This window comes from Mirounga leonina, unplaced genomic scaffold (assembly GCF_011800145.1).
Source record: "Mirounga leonina isolate KUSES-001 unplaced genomic scaffold, KU_Mleo_1.0 Mir_173, whole genome shotgun sequence".
Lineage (NCBI taxonomy): Eukaryota > Metazoa > Chordata > Mammalia > Carnivora > Phocidae > Mirounga > Mirounga leonina.
Genome location: NW_023270447.1, coordinates 66789171 through 66817120, shown reverse-complemented (window position 1 = coordinate 66817120; position 27950 = coordinate 66789171). Strand labels below are relative to the sequence as shown.

The following is a 27950-nucleotide window of genomic DNA, read 5'->3' as shown; positions in this document are numbered from 1 at the left end:
TACATATCAGAACTGGTATGGTTAACTAAAACAATGCTTAGAGAGAATTTAAAACTTTAAATGTCTAATAGAAAAGAAGAAAAGCATCAATGACCTAAGTATTCATCTCAATAAGTTATAAAAATAAAAAATAAATGCAAAGCAAATAGAAGGAAATAAATTAAAACAGAAATTAATGAAATAGAAAACAAATTTATTCTGCAGGTAGGAAGACTTGAAAAGTTTTTAAGAAGGATAGTGACATGATCATATTTGTTTTCCAGAAAGAGACCTCTGGCAGCAGTGTGGAGAATAGATAGAGGAGAAAAAACTAATCTCAGAAGCCAGTTAGGAGGCTTTTTCAATCACTAGTTCAGGTAAGAGATGGTGATGGTCTAATGTGGGATGGAGAGAAAGGAACCATATTATAAGGAATAAGTTGAAACAGTAGGTTTAAGAACCATGTCCAGAAAAACTTTGGGTATAGTTACTGGCACATGGACCTGAGTGGAAATGAATAGACCAGAAGGTTTACTAGGTTTTTGAAGGAATTGTTTTTGGAAATAAACTTATAAACCTGGTATATTTGTCAGGTTCAACCACAGAAGCAGAACCAGTAGGAGATCTAAAGAGAGAGAGAGAGATTTGGTTTACACAGTTGTAGGGGCTAGCGAGGCAAGTCTGAAATCTGTAGAATAGATTGTCAGGAAGCGCAGACTGGGACTCGTGGGCATGGGCTGAAGCTGCTGTTCATAGGTGGAAGTTCTCCTCTGTCTCTCTTGGGGAAGAACCAGCCCTGCTGTAAGGCCTTTCAACTGACTGAACAAGGCCCACCCAAATTATCCAGGATGATCTCCTTTACTTAGTCAACTGGTTATGGATTTTAATTACATCTATAAAACACTTTCACAGCATTACCTAGATTAATGTTTGAATAGCTAACAACTAGTAGCCCAGCCAAGTTGATGCATTAAAACAAAAGTATACCTGGCCTGCAAAGTTATTCACTCTTTGAAACAATCTTCATGTTCCCAACCCTTCAGGCTCAGTGACTGTGTTATATTATAAACTAGCTTCCAAGAAGGGCATATTCACCAACATATAATCAGAATAGTGACTCATTCATACCAGGTGTGAATGGTAATTCTGTCAATTGAATTGCTATTGCTGGTTAGTTGTCAGTACATACCATATATAAATAGATCAAATATTAATATGTCCAAAGCTTGAAGATCTTCTGGGACATATGGATAGAGACTATAATATATAGTTGGAAATGCAGATATGAAAATCTGTAGTGGTGGGAGCTAGAAGTAGAAGTTTGGGAACTCTTCAGTATATAAGTTCATATTTGAAACTGTAGAAATGGAAAAACTTCTTTAGGAATAGTATTTAAATAAAACAGGAATGAGGAGGATAAAGCCATGGGGAATACTAGCATTTAAGGAAGGAAGAAGACCAGTGAGCAGTTAATGATTATCACAGGCAGTATGAGAGCCAAAAAATGGTGTCAGGGAAGCCAAGGGAGGCAATATATTCAAAAAGTAGATGATTTCACAGTTAAGCAGTGGGAACTTTTCCAGTAAAATCTAGAATAAAGCAAGGATGTCAGGACTATGATATTTTAGTTATTTTGTGTTTGCTAACTTCTGTTCTTCTTACAGGTTTCAGTCTACATGTTACTTCCTTGAGAAGCAGTATTTGAACCCTTCTCCCCCTCCCACATCCAGCCATCCCCCAAGTCTCAGTTAGGTATTTCTTTTATGTATTCCCATAGCACAGTGTACTCCCCCTGTAATATAGCATGTGAATCACTCGGGATTATAAGTGTTTATTGTTCTTTGTCTCCTGTTAGAATGAAAGCTCCACAAAGCTAGGGACTGTCCATCTTAATCACCAGTGTAGGTACCCTCCATGCTTAGCGCAATTCTTGGTCATATCAAGCAAAGAATGAATAGATAAAACCAAGAACATAGAGGAGGAGCATCCAAATTATCCTGGAAAGTTAGAAAAATATTTGGAGGAGTGAGTGATACAATGAGATCAAGAGTTTGGATTGAAAAGGAGGTACACAGGAATAAGAGATTTTTGAGAGGTCTCTAAAATAAAACTTGATTGAAAGACAAAAGAGAAAATCTAAATGAATGAAACTGAGAAGACTCAATTTGGTAAGATACCAGTTTTCCCAAAATTAATCTGTAAATGCAATTTTAAATAAAATCCCAGTAGGGCATATCATGAAACTTGATCAGTAAATATTGTTGTTGTTTTTTTTAAGATGTATTTATTTATTTATTTGACAGAGAGAGGTAGTGAGAGAGGGAACACAAGCAGGGGAGAGGGAGAAGCAGGCTTCCCGCGGAGCAGGGAGCCCAATGCGGGGCTCGATCCCAGGACCCTGGGATCATGACCTGAGCCGAAGGCAGATGCTTAACGACTGAGCCACCAAGGCACCCCAGTATTAAGGTTTATATGGGAAAAAAAAGACCAAGAAAAGCCAATATAATTTTAAAGAAGAATAAAGAAGGAGGAATTGCCCTCTTCATTTTAAAACTATAACAATTATTATTCCACACTGCTTTAAGTGCAGGGACAGACAGATCAGTGAAGCAGAATACAGAGCCTAGAAATAAGCCACATGTGTATATGGGAACTTTGTAAAATGTCAGGCAGCATTTCATATCATTGAAGAAAGAGAATATTTAATAAATGGCGTTTATACAGTTGACTGCATGAAAAAAATAAACGCATCCCACATCACATCCAAAATCTATTTCTAGGTGTATTTTAATCCTAAATGCGTAATGCAAAACTTTGGAATTCTTTTAGAAAAATATGAGAGAATATCTCTAATGTTGGACAAAATATAAAATGTATAAATCATAAAAGATAATACTGATAAACTTGGCTTCATCAAAATTTAAAACTTGTATGTTATAAAGATAATCATAAACAAAGTTAAAATGCTAGGAGAATATTTGCAATACATATAACCAAGAGCTTTACAAAATATAAGGACATATCAATAGAAAAACAGGTAGTTCAGGGCGCCTGGGTGGCTCAGTCGTTAAGCGTCTGCCTTCGGCTCAGGTCATGATCCCAGGGTCCTGGGATCGAGCCCCGCATCGGGCTCCCTGCTCAGCGGGAAGCTTGCTTCTCCCTCTCCCACTCCTCCTGCTTGTGTTCCCTCTCTCGCTGTGTCTCTCTCTGTCAAATAAATAAATTAAAAAAAAAAAAAGAAAAAGAAAAACAGGTAGTTCAGGGGCGCCTGGGTGACTCAGTTTTTAAGCATCTGCCTTTGGCTCAGGTCATGATCCCAGGGTCCTGGGATCAAGCCCCGCATCGGGCTCCCTGCTCAGCTGGAAGTCTGCTTCTGCCTCTCCCACTCCCCCTGCTTGTGTTCCCTCTCTCGCTGTGTCTCTCTCTGTCAAATAAATAAATAAAATCTTTTAAAAAAAGAAAAAAAAAACAGGTAGTTCAGAAAAGAGGAAACCCAGATGACCAATAAACGTGAAAATCAGATTCTCAAATTCATTAGTAATCAGGAAAATGCAAATGAAATAAAAAAGTTCCATTTCACACCCATCAGATTTGTAAAAATTAAAAGTTTTTTTTTATATTTTATTTATTTATTTGAGAGAGACAGAAATAGAGCACGAGTGGGAAGGAGGGGGAGAAGCAGACTCACCGCTGAGCAGGGACCCGATCCTAGGACCTTGGGATTATGACCTGAGCAGAAGGCAGATGCTTAACCAACTAAGCCACCCTGGCTCCCAGATTTACTTCTTAATTGCCAGTAAAATTTAGTGCTGCTGTGAAAAATAACGAGTGAAAATATTGCACTGACCACCTGACTTGCGCATGTTTCTTTTTTTTTTTCCTGTGTGATTTGATTTTGCATCCCTTGTGCTTGCTAAATTGCACTGAACAAAACAGCCCTTGTTGAACTTGAAATCTACTGGAAAAGCCTAGTATTGAGTAATATAAGTATTATGAAGGAGAAGTGCTGAGTACAATGGGAATTGCATATAACAGGGATCCATTCTAGTTTCAGGGTTTGTGGAACATTTCTCTGAGAAAATGAAAGATTCCCTCTAGGTGAAATTGGTAGTGGAAGTAAGAATGGAAGAGTGAAGAGTACTCTTAGAGAGAGCAATTTAATTCTAATTATGTGACTTACTCTTGTCTTCAGAATGATTGTTTTTGTGGTATTTAATATTCTCTCAACTATGTAATTAGACTTACTGTAATTTTGCTAATCTAAGACTCAGAAATATTTTTTCTTCACATTTCATCATCTCTGAAATTGGGAGATGTCTTACAGTCGATGGTTTGTCACAGTTTAACTGGCAAGTTTCTTTTTTAGAATACATAAAATATTGATGTACTTTACCATTACTGGTGTCTTAGATTCAATGATATGTAGAATATATTTTTGATTTAACCTGCATTTAAGCCAAACCCATTTTCAGCTTGCATTTTATTATTGTAATTCCTGCATTTTTAAAACCATCACAGTGAATGTGTGGTATTTATTAGTTGTATTTCCCTTAAGATACTTTTATTTACCACTCATTATATACCAGATAGAATGCTAAGCATTTTACATTAATTATCTCATATAAACTCTACCACAGTTGTATGAGTTTAGAGAGGAAAAAATCTCTATAAGCTTTCTCTCTCTAAATTGACTTTCTCTTTCTAAACGTCACATATTTTTTATTTAATATTTATGTTAAATAATCTATATGTTTGTGAAAAGTTCAGAAATAACAGAAGTAAAAACAATGAATTACCAAAGTAATAATTAATAAAAGTTTATTATACACCCACCAAAAACAGTTTGCAGACTGGGAGCATTCAAGCCAAAACTTGGAATGAGACTCAGGAACATATTGCTATAAAGCAGTTTATATAGAGAGAAAGCAGTAATTGTTTATTCTTCAGTGATTGGTTATAAAAGTAGAATTTTCTTTTTTTTTTTTTTTATTAAGATTCTATTTTATTTTGACAGAGACACAGCGAGAGAGGGAACACAAGCAGGGGGAGCGGGAGAGGGAGAAGCAGGCTTCCCACTGAGCAGGGAGCCTGATGCGGGGGGCTTGATCCCAGGACGCTGGGATTATGACCTGAGCCGAAGGCAGATGCTTAACAACAGCCACCCAGGCACCCCAAAATTAGAATTTTCTTAAATGATAGGGAGTTGGTCAGTGGTTATCTTATATCAACCTTGGGAAACAATTTAAGTTTTTTGTTTTTATTTTTGTTTTGTTTTTTTACAATTTAAGTTTTGCTTATGCTTTTCAGAGGCATGAGCAAGAAATGACCCAGGTCAGGTTAGTCTTGCAAGATAAGCTATATTAAGCTTTGTTTGTATGACTACACTGGTTTTGTCTGCTCAGGGAATTTTCAAGGCTGATGTCCATTTGCTTTTGATTTTAACAATGTAGTATAACCTATTAAACCTATATTTGAATAAAACCATAGCTTATATTTAAGGCTCAAGGTCACGTAGTTTACTTTTAAATGGTAGAGGTCAACTTCTGACGCCAAAGTTATGTCCTTAATATTCACAACTCTATACTGCATCCCTTAAGAAGCAAGATTCCTAGCAGACAGATCTCAAACCCAGGACGAGAAACGTTATGTTATTTTTATTTCCTTACTTTGCTTTTTTAGTAAGAATAACCTTCTGTAAAACATTCCCTATCTATTTTGCTCTTAGAAGAAAATGGAATATATAAATTGTTGTAGAATTTAGTAATTGTAATTTATTCTGCTTAAGAGTCAAAAGTTCACCCTGAATATGCTTCCTTTGCAAGGAAAACGGATTTCTAGTAAGTAATTTATTAATCACAATATTAGTGTTGCTTGCTTCATATATTTGTCTTGAGTTTGGGTATAAGATTTCTAAGACTAAGAAATAATTTATAATATTCAAATTAGTTCTCTCAGCAGCAGATCAAAGCAGAACGTTTCTTGAGGTTGTAATGAGAGTCTGATTTCAGGCAGCAGGACAAGAACTTTATCAACATATGGTCTAGCCAGGCAAAGTAAATATATCTGTCTCAAGCTTACCCAGACTATCCTCATATTATAAAAACAGAATAATGGCAGCAGAAATCTCAGTGAGTCTTCATCCAGTCTGTTTCTTGATTCACACTGTTTCAGCTCATTGAGTATACCCTTCATATCTGGTACACAGCTGTCCTCTTAGAATCTCACATCAATATCCCTCTGGAGAATTTTGTCTTTTTCCTTTATTCATCTTCTGTTTCCTATATCCTTTTTCTTCTCCACCCCTCCTTCCTTTTCTTACTGTTCAAAAGTTTCATGAGAAAAGGGTATACAAGAGGCAAATATTGTGACAGCTTACACACTGGAAAACAAATGATAGTTTAGCTGGGTTTCTATGTTGGAAATAATTTTCCTTCAAAAATTTGAAAGCAGTGCTGCATTTTTAAAATAGTTTTAGTGAGATTTTTTTTGTACATACCATAAAATTTACCCATTTTAGGTATGTATCCATTGTCTTTTTGTTTCATTTATTTTGCTTTACCTTCTGGAAAATTTCCTCAACTTCATCTTTTAACCTTTTATTCACTTTTTCACTTCTGCTATTATGTTGTTCTTTTCTAGTAGTTCTTTTTTATTTCCTGAATGTTGTTGTACCATACTCTTCTTGTTTCACAATTGCAGTATTCTCTCTTAGCTCACAGAGAATAATTTTTTTGGAGTTTTCTTTTTTCTGCACATATTTATGCTTCCTCCAGACTCCTTTTGTTTTGATCTCTGGCTTCCATGTTGGAGGCTTTCCTCAGATACACACTATCCTTGATTATCTACTCATGATTCACTGGAAGTCTAAAACACTGACTAGACGCTCTGAATGCATCAGTGGGGCCTTTTGACTGAGCTTCATCATAGGGTGATTTCACAGGGCTGATGTTAGGGGACCTACATTTGTGTCCTCAATTCTCTTTCCTTGGCTGATCAAGTTACTCAAAGATGAGTCCTGAGCTTCTGCCTCAAGGGTAACAGTCTCATTGTCTACATTCTGGAAGCCAAGTTGGACATTCTGGTTGGGAGAATGTCTACATTCAGCATTTAATGTTTATAGTCATTTAATCCCTTGGTTTTGGTACAGTCCTGTGCCTGCAACTGTGCCTGACGTGCTCCCTCCAAAGAGCCTTCCCTTAATTTTTCCAGAGAATAAGTCTCCAGATTTATGCAGGGAGGACACAGGGGCAGTTGTTCAGCAATGTGGACCTAGACAAGGGATCTAGGACTCTACCTGCTTCTCAAAGAGCTTTCCTCTTTATTTTTCTGCACTTCACCCATTCTGTCACCAGTTCAGAGGTACTTAGTGCTGCCGCTGCTCATGTCTTTTGAAGATTTTATAGTGTAAATACAGTTGGTTCTTATCTTTCCCAACATAGCTGCCTTGGGATTTCATTCTTGGTCAGTTACAACCTGTCCACTCGTTTTTCATCTTCTAAAATGTTGATGGATTTCCTGTTTTCAGTTCTCTACTCCTTCTAAGATTATCTTTATTTTAAAATTCCTCACCATAGTTATAGTAGAGTTTGGGGATTGGGGAAGGAATGAAATGAACTGCTTGTTGTTAATCTGCTATCTTAACCCAGAATCTGTTCTTAAAGGGCAGAGGCTTTGTCTGGGTCATCTCTGAATTTCAACCCATAAGGGAGTCCGTGATACAGTAGGTACTTAATAAATGTTTACGTGGATGATTTAAGTCTTGTTTAACATTTATAAAACTCAGTTGATAACAAATTTGTGATAAAGGCGTAGTTTCTTACCACATGGATCTCTCTCTAGTTTGGTTAAGTGTCCTCACAATATTGTGGGTGTCTTTCTCTGGAGCAAGTAATCCATGATAGAGCAAGGTAGAAGCTATAATGACTTTAAGGCCTAGCAGTGAAAGTTACATTCTACCATTTTCATAATATCCTGTTAGTTACACAGATAGTTATATTCAGTGTAGGGAAAGACTTACACGAAGGTGTGAATCCCACAAGGCAAGACTTACTAGGGACATCTCGGAGGCTGGGTATCACACAAAGTTTCTGTCTGAAGCTAAAGAACAAATCAGGGGCGCATGGGTGGTTCAGGTCATGATCCTGGGGTCCTGGGACCGAGCCCAGCATCGGGCTCTCTGCTCAGCGGAGAGCCTGCTTCTCTCTCTCCCTCTGCTGCTCCCCCTGCTTGTGCTCGCACTTTCTCTCGCTCTTGCTCTCTCTCTCTAATAAATAAAATCTTAAAAAAAAAAAAATCCAAGTAGAAGGTAAGAAATAATAAAGATCAGAACAAAAATTAATTAAATAGAAAACAGTGCAGAAAATGCATGAAGCCCAAAGTTGGTTCTTTTGATAAAATTAATAAAATCCTAGCAAGGCTAATCAAGAAAAGGGGCACCTGGGTGGCTCAGTCATTAAGGGTCTGCCTTTGGCTCAGGTCATGGTCCCAGGGTCCTGGGATCGAGCCCCAAGTCGGGTTCCCTGCTCAGCAGAAAGCCTGCTTCTCCCTCTCCCACTCCCCCTGCTTGTGTTCCCTCTCTCACTGTCTCTATCAAATAAATAAATAAAATCTTAAAAAAAAAAGACTAATCAAGAAAAATAGAAAAAACAGATTACTAGTATGAGGAATGAAAGAAAGGGTATCACTAAAGATCTTTCAGAATTGAAAGATTAATAACGAAATGTTATGAACTTTATACCAGTCAATTTGATAACTTAAACAGAACTTTACAGAAATTGATTTGGAAGAGTAATCTGAAGAGCTCTGTATCTATTAAGTTCATAATCCCTTGAAAACTCCAGCGATTTAACTGGTGAATTTTATCTAACATTTAAGGAAAAAATAGTACCAATCTTCCACAAAGTCAGGAAATAGAGGAGGAAAGACTTTCCAACTCATTTTATGAGGCTAGTATACCTGTGATACTGACATGACAAAAACAATATAATCCTCTCAATAGACAGAAAAATCATTTGACACATTTTAATATTCTCATGATAAAAATTTACAGTAAACTAGCAATAAAAGGAAACTTCTTCAATTTGATAAAAGCATCTAGAAAAACATAACCAGCATCATAAAAGTTAAAACAATGGAATGCTTTTGCTCTTAAGATGAAGAACAAGGCAAGGATACTTGCTTTTCACTACTGATTCAATATTGTGCTAAAGGTCCAAACTAATGCAGTGAGGCAAGAAAAATAAAGACATAATATTGTAAAGGAAGAAATAAAACTATCCCTGTTTGCAGAACACCTAATTCTCTACATAAAAATCCTAATGAACCTACCCCCCAAAAACTCTGCTAGAATTAATAGATGAATTTAGGAAGGATACAAATAGCATGTACAAAAATCAATACAAGCAGTATAACAAGAAATAATACTAGCATTCAACAATTAGAAAAATAAAAATACCATTTATAATAATACCAAAAAATGTAATATTTAGGAATAGATCTAAAGAAAGATGTGCAAGGCTTCTATACTGAAAGCTAAATTTAGCATTCCTGAGAAAGACAAGGAAGATAACCATGTTCTTGGACCAGAACACTCAAATTGTTAAGATGTCCCATTCTTCCCATGGGGCTCCTGGGTGGGTCAGTCAATTGAGCGTCCAACTCTTGGTTTCCTCTGGGGTCATCATCTCTGGGTCCTGGGATCAAACCCTGCCTTGGACTTTGCACTCCGCAGGGAGTCTGCTTGACGATTTCTCTCCCTTTTCCTCTCCCTCCCCTCCCCCGCTCACACACGAGTTCTCCCTCCCTCTCTCCCTCTCTCCCTCTCTCCCTCCCTCTCTCTCTCTCTCTCCCCCCTTAGAATAGATGAATAGGGCGCCTGGGTGGCTCAGATGGTTAAGCATCTGCCTTCGGCTCAGGTCATGATCTCAGGGTCCTGGGATCGAGCCCCGCATCGGGCTCCCTGCTCCTTGGGAGCCTGCTTCTCCCTCTGCCTCTCTCTGTCTCTAATGAATAAATAAATAAAATCTTTAAAAAAAAAAAAAAAAGAATAGATGAATAAATCTTAAAAAAAAAAGAAAGATGTCCATTCTCCCCACATTAATCTATAGACTCAACACAGTCCCAATGGAAATTTCATCAGATTTTTTTAAAAATAGAAGTTGACAATCTGAGTCTTCGTAAGATTTATATAGAAATACAAAGAACCTAGAATAGCCAAAAACATTCTGAAGAAGCACAAAGTGGGAAGATATATACTACCTGGTATTAAAGATATGCTGTAAAGCTATAGTAATCAAAACTGATGAGGTGAAGGTAGACATGTAAATCGAGTTACAGAATAACTACAGATACTTGATGGGTTTTTTTTTCTTTTTCTTTTTTTTAAAGATTTTATTTATTTGACAGAGAGAGACAGCGAGAGAGGGAACACAAGCAGGGGGAGTGGGAGAGGGAGAAGCAGGCTTCCCGCCGAGCAGGGAGCCCGATGCGGGGCTCGATCCCAGGACTCCGGGATCATGACCTGAGCCGAAGGCAGACGCTTAACGACTGAGCCACCCAGGCGCCCCGATGTTTTTTTTTTCCTAAGATACTTGATCTTAGATCATCACAGGCTGAGAAGCGATTAGAATAGATAGAGAAGTAGGCCCACTCTTGTGGTTGACTGATATTTGACAGAGGGGACAATATAATTCAGTGAGGGAAGGATAGTCTTAATAAATGATGCAAAAACAAGTGGATATGTGTATAAAAGAATAAACATAACCCCTACTTGACACCATACTCAAGAATTAATTCTAGGTATATCACAGGCCAAACAAAGCTAAAACTGGGAAATTTCTAAGAAAACAGGAAAAATATTCATGTCCTTGGAGTAAAAGATTTCTTGATATATTGGAAACCTGCGTGAAAACCCCCTCTTCAGAACATTTAAGCAACTACTGGGAGAAAACATCTGCAAAACATATAGCTAAACAAAAGATTTGGGGCACCTGCGTGGCTCAGTTGGTTAAGTGTCTACCTTCAGTTCAGGTCATGATCCCAGGGTTCTGGGATCGAGCCCCACATCGGGCTCCCTGTTTGGCGGGGAGTCTGCTTCTCCCTCTCCCTCTTGCTGCTCCCCCTGCTTGTGCTCTGTCTCTCTGTCAAATAAATAAATAAATAAATACATAAATAAAAATAATAAAATATTTGTGTCCAGAATATATGAAAAACTTGTGCCAGACAATTTTAAAAAGTGGTCAGAGGCTGACACTTCACAAAAGATGTATGTGAATGGTAAATAAGCACTTAGAAGATACTAAACATCATTGCTCATCTGAGAAATGCAAATACCCACAATGAGATCTCACTTTACACCCACTACATGGGCTAAATTAAAAAGACTGGCAATACCAATATTGGCAAAGATGTGGAGCAACTGGAAATGGTAGGAGTGTAAATTGTACAACCACTTGGAAAAAGATTTTGGCACAGTCTTTTAAAGTTAAACATGCTCTTGTCTTATGACCCACAAGTTTTATTCCTAGGCCTTTCCCCCAAGACAAATGAAAAAGTCATACAAAGATTTGTGTATGTATGTTTGCTTGTTCATAATAACTAGAAACTGGAAACAACCCTAATATCTAAAAACAAGAGAATGGAGAAAGAAATTGTGATCTGCTCGTGCAATGAAATACTACCCAGCAATTAGAAAGAACTAACTACTGGGGCACCTGGGTGGCTCAGTCAGTTAAGCATCTGATTCTTGATCTCAGCTCAAGTCTTGATCTCAGGGTCGTGAGTTCAAGCCCCGCAATGGGCTCCATCCTGGACATGGAGCCTACTTTTTAAAAAGAGAACTACTGATTTATACAACAGTATGAATCTCAACTAATTAAAATGGGCAAAAGAAGCCAAACTCAAAATGATATATATAGTATAATTCCATTTATGTAGAATTTTGGATCCAGTTAATCTATTGTGAAAGGAATCTGATGTGTGTCTGCCTGGGGCAGATATGAAAGGAACTGATTACATAGAGGCAGGAGAGTACTTTCTGGGCTGATGGAAAGGTTCTTTCTTGATTGGGGTGGTAATAGCATAAATGTATACATTGGTCAAAATCATTGAACTTTACACTTAAAGCGCATTTTATTATATGTAAGGCTGAAAATCCTTTTTTAAAAGGAAGGTATCCCTACATAACCCACCAGAAAGGCTAAAATTCATGTCTGGCTGTACCAATGGTTAGAATTTAGCAAAAAAATGGCATACATTGCTTATCAGAGGGTCAGTTGTTAAAACCACTTTGAAGAGTTTGGCATTATCTAGGAAAATTAGATATACATATCCTTCATGACTCAGCAATTTTACTTTTAGATGGAGCCTTTTCTACTAGAGAAATTTGTATCTGTATGTGCATCAAAAAAGACTAACTATAGGAATGTTCATAACATTCTAGTAACCAAAGGAAAGTACCAACACAAATGTCCATACATAAGTAAACTATGTATAGTTTACTACTATATATATATTTTTTTTTATTTTTTATTTATTTTTTTAAAAGAGGGTTGGAGGAGAGGGAAAGAGAATCCCAAGCAGGCTCCATGTGCAGCACAGAGCCTGAGCTGGGGCTCAGTCTCAAAACCTTGAGATCATGACCTGAGCCAAAATCCAGAGTAGGACACTCAACTGACTGAGCCATCCAGGCACCCCAATAAACTTTATTTCTTTACCAGAGTGTTAGAGAAGTGAAAATGAAGAAACTGTTTACATTTAATATAGATGAGCTAGAGACAATCCATAGCAACAGACTCAAAAGATTACATGCTTTGTATTTCTAGTTACACAAAATTCAAGAACTAGGAAAACTAAACTATTTAGGAATCTGTACTTAAGTTGTAAATTTAAAGAAAAGGAAGTGATTATCATGAAAGTCAGGACTTTGGTTACCTTTGAAGAAGAGGGGAAGTTAGAATTGGAAAGGGGCTAGGGAAGAGGTTTCTAAGATACGGGCAATATTTAGTTGTTGATCCAGTGTTGGTTTTGTAGATATTTACTGTATAAAAATTTAAGTGACACATCTATATTTTATATACTAAATATGTGATATTTTACATTAAAAAAAGAAAAAACAATTCTTTAATCTATCAATATCTCCTGAGTACTATGTTAATAATATTTTGCTAGGTGATAATAGGAAATGCAAGGATGTTTAACATGGTGTCTTAAGTGCTCACTAATTATAACCATAAAAAAGCATTGTGTAATGAGTAGTCTTAAATTGTGTTCTCATACTTTCAGAGCCATGGGAGTAAGCCTATAAAATTGAGGCAGATAACATCCATACCATGTAACCTCTCAGGAGGTAGTAGGTGTACATTAAAAATATTTTTGGGGGCGCCTGGGTGGCTCAGTTGGTTAAGCGACTGCCTTCGGCTCAGGTCATGATCCTGGAGTCCCTGGATCAAGTCCCGCATCGGGCTCCCTGCTCGGCAGGAAGTCTGCTTCTCCCTCTGACCCTCCCCTCTGTCATGTGCTCTCTCTCATTCTGTCTCTCTCAAATAAAAAATAATAATAAAATTAAAAAATAAATAATAAAAAATAATTATGATTATCTTTTTACCAGCTCCAGTGTTGTTTACTGCTCTACTATTCATTTGTCCTTGGTCTCATTTGGTAGTCCTAGTTATTTTAAATATGGCAAATATTTATTACTTTCTTTTTCTTATCTGTTATTTTCTGCCATGTCTTTTGAAACAGTAAAACACAAACTTAAGAATTCTAATCCCTTCTTCAAGAAAAGTTCTCCCATAAAACCTCTTCAAGGAGTTAGTTTGTATTAACAAAATGATTCTGCCTAGAATTAAGACTAGTCGATCAGTGAACAAATGACATGAGTAGACAGTTCAAAAATAAGAACGGAAGCTCTATTGAGCTCCTAGGCTACAAATAGATACTTTGCATGGAATCTCTACCCTAATGCTGTGAGTGGTAGGTATTCTTTTAATTTTACAGATGAACAAATAGAAATTCAGGGAAATCATAATTAGTAAGTGTTAGATATAGAATCAAAATCTATGTCTATTTTATTTTAAAGCCTGTCCTTTTTTATTATTCTAACACTGCTACCCATGAAAAGAAGAAAATGAACTTAGTTAAAAAAAAAAAAAAAGTGCAACAAACGAGAAATTACAGGATGCATTTCCAACAACAAAAATTTCTATCATTTATTAATCTATTAAAAGATACAGAAGAGTTATAGAGTGTATTATAAAACCTTAATGAGGGGCGCCTGGGTGGCTCAGTCATTTAGCATCTGCCTTCGGCTCAGGTCATGATCCCAGGGTCCTGGCATCAAGCCCTCCATCGGGCTCCCTGCTTGGCGGGAAGCCTGCTTCTCCCTTTCCCACTCCCCCTGCTTGTGTTCCCTCTCTCGCTGTGTCTCTCTCTGTCAAATAAATAAAATCTTTAAAAAATAAAAATAAAACCTTAATAAAATTTAAATGACCTTAATGAATTCAGAGATCTGTGTTGATGAAAGTCTATCCCACTGGTATTCTAGACATAGTCTCTTTTTGTGAATTTCTTTTTCCTTAGTTATAGATTATGTATATTTAGATACTGGCAGTCTAAATAGTAGATAATACCTCCTTTTCTACCAAAGTCCTCTCAATAGTATCTGTATTTTATTTCTCAATTTTATTTATCTGAATTCTAACAGCTGCCTAGTCAATTTTAATTATATGCATATACTCCAAATTTATCCATTCTACTAATGGATGTTTTGGTTGTTTCCATTCTTTTTACTATTAAAAACAATCTACAATAAGCATTCTTACTCATGCCTCCTTTTGCAGATAGAGAATTTCTCTAGAGTGTATTTCAATATAGTGGAACTGATGGATTAAAAATTAAGCATATCTTCAAATTTATTATATGTTACTGTTTTCTCTCCTAACTGTATCAGTTTATATCCCTACAGTTTGTACAAGAGCTTTCATTTTTCCATTGGCTTGTCAGTTTGTGTTCTAGGTCTTGAAATTCTTTGCCCATCTTGAATGGTGTAAAATGATAGGTCAGTATTGTTATGTGTATCTCCTTAATTACACATAAGATAATTCAGGAAGATTTATGTGTTTTGACATTTAGGTTTCTGTTTTATGAAATGCCAGCTGATGTCATTTGCCACTTAATTGTTTTATCTTGATTTTAGGAACTCATTACATATTCTTGAAAGTATTTGTTACAGGTATTACACATGTTCTCTACCAGTCTATAGCCTGGGGTTTGGTTGTTTTTTGTTTGTTTTGCTTTGTGGGTTTTTTGTTTTGTTTTTTTTTTTTATTCGAGAGAGAGAGAATGAGAGAGAGCACATGAGAGGGGGGAGGGTCAGAGGGAGAAGCAGACTCCCCGCCGAGCAGGGAGCCCGATGCGGGACTCGATCCAGGGACTCGATCCAGGGACTCCAGGATCATGACCTGAGCCGAAGGCAGTCGCTTAACCAACTGAGCCACCCAGGCGCCCCTGTGGGTTTCTTTCTTACAGTTTTCTTTCATAGTTTTTTTTAATTATAGTTTTTTATAGTTTATATATTTTTAAAAATTTTTATAGTTTCAGTGGTTTGTAGTTTTTGTATCTTGTTTAAGAAATTCTCCCTTACCTCCAAGATCAGAAAGATATTCTATATTTTCTTCTAAATGCTTATTTTTCTTTTCATATTTAGTTCTCTGAATAGGAATTTGTATATAGTGTGAGGAAGGCTTTCAAGTCTGTTCTGCTGGTCTGTGTATCCTCACAGTCTCTTGACTTGAATAGGATTATAATAAATCCTGATGAATGATAGGACAGACGTTAGTCTTTAAAACTGTCTTGGCTATTCTTGTTTCGTTGCTTTTTTGTGTTAATTTTAGGATGTGCTTCTTAATTTCCAGAGGTCAAGGGGGTTATATCCGGTCAGTATTTTGATTGAAATTGCTTTGAATTTGCAGATTAATTTGGGAATAACTTACATGAATAGGGTATATTACTCCATTTTTTAAATCTTCTGTAATATTTTCCAATAGTAAAGGTACCTATTACTTCTCTCCACCCACCCAAAAAAGATACCTATTACTTCTCTAGGTCTTATACATATTTTGTTTGGATTTCATCCCAAGTCCTACTGTTTTTTGTTGTAATTTTAACTTGTATTTTTTTGAATTACATTTTAAGTTGATTGCCAATATATACAAGAATGTAACTTATTTTCATATATTGATCTTAAGTCTAGCAACCTTGCTGAACTCTCATTAATTCTCTAATTCTCTAAAATCTGTAGATTTTATTGGGTTTTCTATGTAGATAATCATATTTGTGAAGAAAAATAATTTTCCCTTTCTAGTCTTTTTACCTTTTTTTTCTCTAACTTGTATTACTGCACTAACTAGAACATTCTAATAAATGAAGTTTAATTTACCATAGATTTTTGATAACTTTTATCAAATTAAGGAAATTCTTTTCTGGTCCTGATAAAGTATAAGTATTAGCTTTGGTGTTGAATTTTATATAATGCTTTTTTTGGACCATCATTTGTAGAAATGGTTGTATGCTATTTCCTTTAATAAGTTATTGGGGTATGTTTTGTTAATAGATTTCTTTAAATTTTAAACATGAACATTTCTTTTCCATTAAATTAGCTTAGTTTTGAAAGGGCAAGAAGGAATAAAATGCCTATATACTTAGGCTTATAAAATGTTAAGGATTCAGCAGAGAGAAGCAGATCTTTGCTCATTGAAATTCACTCCTAATTCAGGTGTACTCACTGATTTCAACCCATTTTTTGTTAGAACTTTTTTTTTAATTAACTTTAATTTTCATCTGAAATGCCCACATTCCTGTAGAGAAGATGATAAACAGTAAAATGATTAGAAGCACAGTGGTGTAAACAGTAGGGAAAAATAATTGAAGAATGTTAAAAAGGATAAATAATGTTTGTTTAGTAGTTGCAATTCAGTGATGTAAGACACATTGGTTGTGAATGCTAATATTATAGCAGTTTAGTGAAGAAAATTTACCTGAAGGATTAAAGGAAAGGCAAATAAGCATGTTACTTACCATATTTTTATTTCCTTTACCTATTTACTTTTAAAGAATTAACCCAGAAGCAGTATATGCTTATTTTGGTATGTATCCTGTCAGCTGTTTTTTTAATACATGAAAATATTCTCATGTTTTTAATAGAATAATATAATGTATACATTTTTTTTAAGATGTATTTATTTGAAAGAGAGTGAGCATGCGGTAGGGAGGGGCAGAGGGAGAAAGAAGCTCAAGCTGACTCTGCTGCTGAGCATGGAAGCAAGGCGGGGCTTGATCTCACGACCCCAAGATCACCACCTGAGCCAAAACCAAGAGTTGGGTGCTTAACCAACTTCACCCCCCAGGTGCTCCAATGTATACGTTTTTGAAACTACTATGGATTTGAATAAGATATCTAGAATGCTAATACAATCTGCGGCACCTGGCTGGGTCAGTTGGAAGAGCATGCGACTCTTGATCCCAGGGTATTGAGTTCAAGCCCCACTTTGGGTGTTGAGATTACTTAAATAAAACTTAAAAAAAAATAGAATGCTAAAATAATCATCAATCTCTTTTTTAAATTTTTTTTATTTTTATTTATTTTTTAAAGATTTATTTATTTATTTGAGAGAGTGAGAATGAGAGAGAGCACATGAGGGGGGGAGGGTCAGAGGGAGAAGCAGACTCCCCGCCGAGCAGGGAGCCCGATGCAGGACTCGATCCCGGGACTCCAGGATCATGACCTGAGCCGAAGGCAGTCGCTTAACCAACTGAGCCACCCAGGCGCCCAATCTCTTTTTTTTATTAGTTAGAAACTGTGGAGGTGATTCTAAAGTTTATCTGGTTGGAAGTTTAGCAATGAGTACTGTTTTCTCTTAAATCTTCCCTACAGAAGTACTCATGGATGTGCATATGTACAGACACACCCACAGGCAAATAAAATATATATTAGGACATCTGTTGGAAAATTTTTTGTAATATTAAAACCAACTTATTGATCCATCATTAGGGACATGAAGTACATCCATGTAATGATATATCCTGTAAGTGTAAAAAAAATGATACAGTTCCATAGATGGGTAGGTAGGGAGGTAGATTGATTGATTGATCTGTAAGACCTATAATGAGAAAAAAGATCAAAGCCCAGAATAGTGTTTCTAATGTTTTACCATTTGTGTTCTTTTTTATTAAGAGGGAAAGGGAGTATATATTCACTTAATTATCATGTACTGATACTGTGGAATAATATGAGGCCATTAAAAAGAATGTACTGACATGGAAAGATCTCTAAGACATACTGTTAATTTAAAAAATAATAAAACGAATCATGGAACATTTATTGTCTGATCTCATGTAAAAAGAAAGTTGCATGGGGACACCTGGCTGGCTCAGTCACAGAGCATGCAACTCTTGATCTCAGGGTCGTGAGTTCAAGCCTCATGTGGGTAGAGAGCTTACTTAATAAAAAAAAAGTTCCATGTACATTCTAATCTTTATAAGGACATATCAAAAAAGCAGGGTATGTACATACTTAACTACTAATAATGGTTTGTTGGGTTTTTTTTTTAAGATTTTATTTGAGAGAGAACAAGCCCACATGAGCCAGGGGAGGGGCAGAGACAGAGAATCTCAAGCAGACTGCACGCTGAGCACTGAGCTGATGCAGGGCTTGATCTCACGACCCAGAGATCATGAGTGGAAACCAAGAGTCGGTCACTTAACCAACTGAGCCACCCAGGCGCCCCTTAATGATGGTTATTTCTTAAAGATACTTGGGGGGCGGAAGTTGAGTTGGGAGGGAATCTTTATTCTGTATATCTGCATTTTTTATGATGAGACATCATTCATATATGCTGGATTAAAGGAAAAAGTAATATGTGCTCATTATAATAAATGAAGATATAAAGTTAAAAAGAAGAAAATAAAAAACACCCATAGTAGCCTTACCACCCACACATATCCTGAGATAACTACTGTTAAAACCTTGATAAACATCCTCCCAGAGGTGAGGGACATTTTGTGGAGGACATTTAATCCTTAAACCAAGGAGAGGGAGAGAAAGAGCACCACATAAAATGTTTACACTTAGCAGACAATAGACATGTTTTTTAAGCAGAAAAATAACATGATAGTGTGCAGCTTCTTGTCTGTTTTGGTTTTGCTTTTCATTGTATCCCCAGTACCTTTATAGCACATAATAGCTCCCAGTAAGTTTGTGTTTAAGAAATAAGTGATGGTGATCTACTAACCATTGGTGAAACTCTTCCAGTTCTGAAGCCCAAGATTAAGAAATCATTGTGGTTGACTCTTAGAGAACGACCAACTGTAGCTAGATGACATTGGGCAGATATTCTTTACTTATTATTTCCTGTAGTTTGGATTAACCCCAATAACATAATACCACTGTGTTCTCAGACCTCTCTACAAGACAGGGAAAGCTTTCACTAGAATAGATTAACAGGCCAGGGTGGCATAGAAAGCTTTAGGAAATAATACCTAACCTTTTCAACTTAAGGGGCTCTGGCATTTGTCCCCTTACAGGCCTTGTCTCATACCCAGAACACACTCTGTATATGTAGCAGAAAATGGTATTATTCAGTTACCCATGAAGAAAGCTAGATTATAAAAACTGTAGGATTTAGCTTTTCTGTTCTTGTGCCTGTCTTCTAGTCAGACAGCTGCCAAATTGAAACTGCTCAACTCAGCAATGCTTTTTTATATATATCAGTATGCATAAAGGATAACTATAACTATAATTAGTTAATTATCATGGAACTGAACACAAGTTTCTGAATTTTTTTATGGAAACATTAACACGTACTATTTGTGTTTTTCTTTTTAGTTTCTGCCACTGCCTTCTACAAAGCACAACCTGTAATTCAGTTCATGTGTGAAGTTCTTGACATTCATAATATTGATGAGCAACCAAGACCTCTGACTGATTCTCATCGAGTAAAATTCACCAAAGAGATAAAAGGTGAATTAATTAGCATTTGGAACAATTTAACAATAAAATGCATGAATACAACAAACTTTTATTGAAAAAAATTTTTTAAGTCTATTCATATAACATCATCTGTGAAAATATAGATTATAAAATGTTACATTAAATTCATTGCCATTACATCTTAGTGTTTGAATGAAAGAAATGCCAAGTAATGAAATTAATATTGATACCAGTGAATTTTTCATTAATACTTGCTGTTACTAGCTAAAGGTATAAGAAGAATATCTCATGGGAAAATGTTTCTATAATAGTGTTAAAAGGAAACATTCCAAAAACATTGTTATGTCAGAACCAGAGTCATTATTTTAACATATTCTAAAATAATGACTTCCTTATTTTTCTGAAATGGTTGAATATTTTATTCCTTTGAAACTTTATGGATACAGGGCTAGCCTGTTTCATGTGTTATTTCAGAGTTGGAACTTCGTTGTTTTGTGTACATTATATAGTTGATCATTGATCTTGCCTATTTTAGTTAGTAGCTAAAGTCTGTACAGTGGTGTTGCATCCTATATATATTTTACTAACATAAATTCATCTCTACATGGTCTTTTAGAGAGAATAAGAAAAAGTAATTTTAATAGTGTTCTAAAATTTGTATTTATTTCATCTTTATATAAATGTACATTCCTGTATACATTTAAATATACATTTATAGTTTCATGTGCAAGCACATAAACACTTTATCAGTAATTTAAGGAATTTTTCAAGAGTAATTTTGATTGTGTAAAATTCTTGCCTTGTTCACAGCTTTGAACCTAATCCTCAAGTAAGATGTGACTCCACTGTATTTAGTTCTTTATTTAGGCATGAAGAAGAATTAGATATTCTCTAATTAGAATGAGTAGTATAAATTTTATTTATATTAAGTGTTAAATCTTAGTCAGAAATAGTAGTTTTTTTATTTAAGATTTTAACTGTTGCGGATAATTTTCAGCTTCTGGTTTGAATGAAACATTGAAGTTTGTTACCTGAACATCTTTCAGTTCCCCGAATCAGAATAGCTCAATGCATCCTGCTTGCTCCAATAATCATTCATTCTTTGCCATTTAGTACCCAGGAGAGAGATAGTCATTGTGAATAAAACATTAAAAGGAAAATCCTTCCTGCTTTGAAAATGAGCATCCATTTATCTCAAGTTATTTAAATGCCAAAATAATAAAGTGTTATATATTAGTGTATTGCAACCATACCATTGTCCTTTCATAATCTGTATTAACTGCACAGTTAGCATTGTCGAGAGGTTAGTGCATTACCCACCATTAATGTGTGATCATCCAAATGCCATGGTTTCCAGTGGAGTTGCTGCTTAGTTACCACCTCTGATATCATGAAGTCACTTACATTATTTTGCGGTAACTATGCAATCAACTCATATCACCACTCTATCACAGAAAATACAAGATGTACAGAACAAGGATGCAACTGCTGCCCGAAGAGCATGGACTCGATCTTAACTTCAACTGCTCAGGGGCCCAAAGAAATGACTGAAAAAATGACTAGAAAGCATTATAAAGTTGATGTTATAGTGAAGGTAAAGCCAAGTTTATAGGTTAAATATTTGATTTATTAAAGCCAAAATTTTTTTTGGTTGGATGGAGGGTTTTGGGAGGGACCTGGGCAGAGAATTATCTAGTCCATTTTTAAAAATTTTAACTTTTTGCTAAGCCCTGGGTTGGGTCAAATCCTTAGGTACCTATGACCCTAGATTTGGGGTAGAAAAATCTGAGTTGGATCTAACTGACCAACTGATGATTTTTTTTCCTCCATTCAAAGTCACAAAGGCTTTGTTGACTTTTTGGGGGGGTTTTTGTTGTTGTTGTTTTTTAAAAGAGAGTTCTTTAATATACATCATGTAATCCTACCATGGAAATTCAAGAGAATCAGAGTTATGTATTCTGTGCTATATATTTGGGCTTAATTTTTAACCAGCATAAGGAACTTGATGGTAACTGTTAAATAGTGATACAAAGTGTGATATAATGAATAGATTTCCTTAGTACGTTCATTTGGTTCCAGTGGGACTTTTATCTAAATATTTAACAGTAACTTTAGGGTGGTTCCTTTGTACAATTATTCATCATGGTTAAACAGAAATACTGAGGGAAGTGTATGGTAAAAGTACCATATGCTTATAAAAGAACCACTTTATTTTTGGTAAAAACTTATTTCATAGGCTATTAAAATCTTACTAGTAACTTCTCTAATTCAGGGGAAGACTTGTAAAAAAATTGCTAAGTGGTATATAGCAGAAAAAAAATTCTAAAACATAGTATTTCCGTACATAATATTTTTACATCCTGCTTCATATTGTTACTTCATATTGTTTACTTCACATTTCCTTCTTATGAGGCCTTCTTTAGATAATATTTTATTTTCTAGTCTTCTTTATAATATAGAGGCATAGTAAATGTTCTAATCTGAAATTTTAGTTTTATAAAGGTAATTACTAATAAAAACTACTTACCACTGATTCAGTTAGTATTTCTCAAGAAAAATCCATACCAATCTGGTACAGTGACACTGTGTCCATTTAACATCTTAATTTGTGCTGGACAGAAGAAAATATTACTATGAATGAACTTTGTGTTTGGTAGTACAGTTGGTAATTGATAGAAAAATAAGTTACACTGTTTTAGGGTTTCTCAACCTTGCCAGTGTTGATATTTTGGGCTGGATAATTCTTTGTTGTGGTCTGAGGTGGGAGGTAGTGCTCTCCCATGCATTGTAGGATATTTAGCACCATCCCTGGATCCAAGAATCCCTAATTCTAGTATCCATTAGATGCCAGTAGCACCCCACAGTCATGACAATTAAAAATGTCTCCAGACATTACCAGAGGTTCCCCGGAGGGCAAAATTGCCTGTGGTTGAGAATCACTGCACAATAGGAATCACAAATATAACAGGGAAATAATGCAAAAGTAATACCATAAATACTATCAGGAAACTAAAAGTTGTCCTTCATCTACTCCTTTCTAGATTTTCTGCCTTAGGAGTCTAGGCCATAGTAATGGAGTTGCTTATCTATAAGCAGTGGCCACTGTGTCGGTTTAACTCTTCTCTAGGTAGCTCCGATATTGCACTGGCAAATACAGTAGCACCAGCCACATGTAGCTATTTAAATTAATTAAAATAAATTTTCACTTTCTTAGTCACACTAGCCACATTTAATGTGCTCCGTAACACACATTGCTAGTAATTAGCACAGATGTAGAACATTCCATCATCTCAGAAAGTTCTCTTGGACAGCACTGCTTAAGAAAATTAACCCCAGGGCACCTGGGTGGCTCAGTCGTTAAGCGTCTGCCTTCAGCTCAAGTCATGATCCCGGGGTCCTGGGATCGAGTCCCACGTCGGGCTCCCTGCTTGGCAGGGAGCCCACTTCTCCCTCTCCCACTCCCCCTGCTTGTGTTCCCTCTCTCACTGTGTCCCTCTCTGTCAAATAAATAAATAAAATCTTTAAAAAAAAAAGAAAAGAAAAGAAAAAAAATTAACCCCAGAGAATTTCACCAGTGGTTTAAAAGACCATTGCTTCACTTTCTAAAGCAGGCCTGGGATCTTCAAACTCCTGTGGTCCACAGATGGGCTGTAAGGATCCAGGAACATCTAAAATCATATGCTTAATTATGTGTATATCCAGTTTTCTGAGAGTTTATTGCTTTCATCAGACTCTCAAAGGGGTCAGTGATTCTATAAGAAGGTGGGGATCACCTGCTCTAAGAATTGTTTTGGTTGCATTTAATTTCTGATAGTCAATAGTAAGAGAACTGTGTCACTATCTTATACTTCAAATAAATTGTCATTCTGCTTCTGTTAAAATGGCCTGGAATTTTTTTCTTCCTACTATAAAAATCTTTGAAGGACTTCCTTCTTGAGATTCATGAAATTCTAATCTTCAGTCACTATGTGATGACTGTCTATTCAAATATCACATACTTTGAAAATTACAGAGAATGTTGAGAATTATTACAACTCCTCTTTCACTCCTCCTTCCTTCTCCTAGCATAAATACCTAAATTTATTATAAACAGGGTTGTTGTTGTTTTTTTTTTTTTTTCAATTAATGGTGAACTTTGCCCCTTGTTCTATAGGCTTTTGCAAGTTTTATGATTCTGTTTTTTAGTGTGTAGAGCTTGATAGGATAGGGAAAAAATGTTTGGAATTAGATCTATCATGATTGTAATCCTTACTAGCAATGTTATTTATAAAATCCTTTATTAATATCACATTGCCTGTATCACAGATTTTTCTGTCTGTTTAGAATTTGAGTTTGTATAGTAGTGAACAGGCTTTATAAATATTTGACATGTGACATTTTTATAACTTCAGTTTTTCTTGTTGGGAACAGGTCTGAAGGTTGAAGTGACTCATTGTGGAACAATGAGACGGAAATACCGTGTTTGTAATGTAACAAGAAGGCCTGCCAGTCATCAAACGTAAGAAAAGCTGGTGTTTGTCAGAGCAGAGATTGATGTGAGGCAGCTTGCTGTAGTTAGTGGATTGGGAGTTTTGCTCACCGTAATGGGATGAGAGTTGTTAATGTGTACTTTTTTTTTTTCCAGCTTTCCTTTACAGTTAGAAAATGGCCAAACTGTGGAGAGAACAGTAGCACAGTATTTTAGAGAAAAGTATACTCTTCAACTGAAGTACCCACATCTTCCTTGTCTGCAAGTGGGGCAGGAACAGAAGCATACCTACCTGCCACTAGAAGTAATGTGTTTAGGCTTTTTTAATATCCTCTTGTTCATTATTCTTTTGGGTTTTTTTATGGTGTAAAATTTACTTCATGCTCTCAAGTTATTTTGGATATTGAACTTTTTTAAATTTTATTTTAAAATTGTAATAATGAAATAATAGGGAAATTTTCATCCACAATCCTACCACTCTAAAGTAACCACTGTTAACATTTTGGTACACTTCTTTTCAGCCTTTTTATCCAGTGTACATTTTACCCTGTTATAATCATACTGTAAAGCAGCATTGTTTACTACTATTTTACTTAACATGATATTGAAAAGAAGCAGTTTAGTGAAGTAGGTTTTAAAATTTTAATTTTGCATGTAATTAGCAATGAGAGTTAAAAAAAGATAAATACATCTAGTACAAAACTTTTTTCTGTTTGTAGGTCTGTAATATCGTGGCAGGGCAACGATGTATTAAGAAGCTAACGGACAATCAGACTTCCACTATGATCAAAGCAACAGCAAGATCTGCGCCAGATAGACAAGAGGAAATTAGCAGATTGGTTAGTATTTGGCCCTAGAAATGGGAATTAAAAACCTGTCAGGATAGGGGCTCCTGGGTGGCTCAGTTAAGCATCTGCCTTCAGCTCAGGTCATGATCCCAGAGTCCTGGGATCGAGCCCTGAGTCAGGCTCCCTGCTCAGTGGGGAGTCTGCTTCTTCCTGTCTCTCTGCTGCTTCCCCCATTCATGTGCTCTCTTTCTCTCTCAAATAAATAAATAAATAAATAAAATCTTTAAAAAAAACATACACAAAAAAACAAGTTAGGATGAGCTACTACTAAAGAGCCATGTCCTTATCAGCTCATACCTTTTTACCATTTAGCGTACTATCAAAATTAAAAGGGATCATGGAAGTCATCCAGTGGTGTTCTAGGGGTAAACCTTAATGGGTTCTATGAGAAGGATTAGATTCTTCTAATTTAACCCAAAGCTCTTTAATTAGATCCAGAGCAGATGCTCTCAGAACCAACATTTCAATTTAGTGAACTGGAACTTTATTACCTCCTGCCTAAAAAAGAAAGGGAAAGGAAGAAAAGTCAACGTATTATGACTAGCAATAGTGAGCCTTAACACTCGGTGGGATCACTTAGCCCCCAGTATCAGACTGGTGACTGTATAGGATGAATAAAGAAATATGAGACTGCTCCAATCATGTAGGGTCTCTGAGCTGTATCATTGTTCTAAATGGATAGGAAGGAAGAGTATCAGTACCACTTTATAAAACTGATGGAATAAGGCAAAATGAAAAATAAAAGCCACCTGGATCTTACCTTACTCTTTTTGAATACCATTTGTATTGTGCAAGTGAAGAGAAAAAAGTCTAGAAATAGGAATATGACTTTGGGTAATAGTGAAGATTGTTATAAAAGGGTTACAGAACCGGTCCTTTCATTTTGTAAGCCAATTACAGGGAAAAAGAGCCTTTTTCCCATATGGTTTTATAAAGAATAAATAAAAGTTATTATATGATATTTAATTAGGAGAGTATGGGTTGGTTTTCATCATGGATTTTTTTCTGATCTATTATGACAGGATTTTAAAGCCTATAAGAGGCTAAACCTCTCACTGTCTCTGTAAAATCTCAGTAACTACTTCTAACTCATTTATTATAACTTTTCTTCCTAAGAGATAATATTGTACCATGGCTAAAAGCACAGGCTTTGGAATCTAACAGCTCTGGGTCCAAAGTCTATCTTCTTCGCTTACTTACTGTTACTATTGTGTTACTACAATTATAGCATCCAGAAGACTAGTGCAGTGATTGAGAGTAGGAACTCTAGAATCAGAACATACGCAGTTTCAGATTCGTGTCACTTGCTTGGCTAGATAGTTTTTAGGCCAGTCATTTAACTTTACTAATTTTTAGATTTATCCTCTGTAAAGATTATTAAAAAAAAAAAATCTCCTTTTATAGTTATAAGGTTATTGTGGAAATTAATTATAAAACTTAACACCAAGCACATCATGCAGCAAGTTTTTATTTATAGTAGTTATTACTCTTTGTAACCTTACTCTGAATATACACTAAAACACACCAGAAATGAATGGCATTTAAGCTTAAAGAACCATTAGTGCCTAATCTTAGAAAACAACCATTCCTGCTTATTGTGGAAAGATTCTTTTTACATATTTAGATTATATAGTTTTTTTTTTAATGGATTGTTACTCAAACACTTGAACACCGCCTTCATTTTGTAACCTCATTTGACTTTTACTCTGAGACCAGGTAAATATGTTTTGAAAAACACAGTTACTATAGTATGCTATAAACAGGAATTATATTCTGAGGTCCAAGTCTATACTGAATTAAAATAAATCCTTTTTTTTTTTTTTTTAAGATTTTATTTATTTGTCAGCATGAGAGAGAGCACAAGCAGAGGGGAGCGGCAGGCAGAGGGAGGAGTAGGCTCCCCACCGAGCAAGGAGCCTGATGCGGGACTTGATCCTAGGCCCCTGGGATCATGACCTGAGCCGGAGGCAGACACTTAAGTGACTGAGCCACCCGGGAGTCCCAAAATAAATTCTTTATCAACCAGTATTGCACTCTATGTTAACTAAAAAATTTAAATTAAAAAAAAATTCCTGGGACGCCTGGGTGGCTCAGTCATTAAGCGTCTGCCTTCAGCTCAGGTCATGGTCCCAGGGTCCTGGGATCGAGCCCTGTATCGGGCTCCCTGCTCCGTGGGAAGCCTGCTTCTCCCTCTCCCCCTGCTTGTGTTCCCTCTCTCGCTGTGTCTCTCTCTGTCAAATAAATAAATAAAATCTTTAAAACAACAACAACAACCATTTTCTAGGGGCACCTGGGTGGCTCAGTCATTAAGCGTCTGCCTTCGGCTCAGGTCATGATCCCAGGGTTCTGGGATCGAGCCCCGCATCAGGCTCCCTGCTCCGCGGGAAGCCTGCTTCTCCCTCTCCCACTCCCCCTGCTTGTGTTCCCTCTCTCACTGTCTCTCTCTCTCTGTCAAATAAATAAATAAAAATCTTAAAAAAAAAAATCTTTATCTTTGTAACTACGGATATATTATGTAAAAATTATCATCTGTATCATATTGGCTTTCTTATCTGTCTCAAATGTATCACATTAAGTAAATTTTATAATATGGCACTTTTTATCTGAAAATATTCAAGTAATTTTATGAGTTGTTAATCAAGTAATTAGAAAAAAAAGCCTTAAGATCATC

At 36.0% G+C, this 27950-nt stretch overlaps 1 protein-coding gene across 3 annotated transcripts in view; it reads left to right on the top strand.

Annotated features, from left to right (window-relative positions):
• The window catches only part of LOC118019694 (protein argonaute-3-like), a 127582-nt gene that overhangs the window by 59684 nt on the left and 39948 nt on the right, over positions 1 to 27950 (top strand). For 2 of the 3 annotated variants that reach the window (XM_035019108.1, XM_035019109.1), the window contains exons 6-9: positions 19859 to 19993; positions 24374 to 24461; positions 24588 to 24735; positions 25151 to 25270. In XM_035019108.1, the coding sequence (XP_034874999.1) occupies positions 19859 to 19993; positions 24374 to 24461; positions 24588 to 24735; positions 25151 to 25270 (491 nt within the window). Of the gene's footprint in view, positions 1 to 356; positions 1727 to 19858; positions 19994 to 24373; positions 24462 to 24587; positions 24736 to 25150; positions 25271 to 27950 lie in introns of those variants that run through there. The other variant, XM_035019111.1, reaches the window with a different exon arrangement.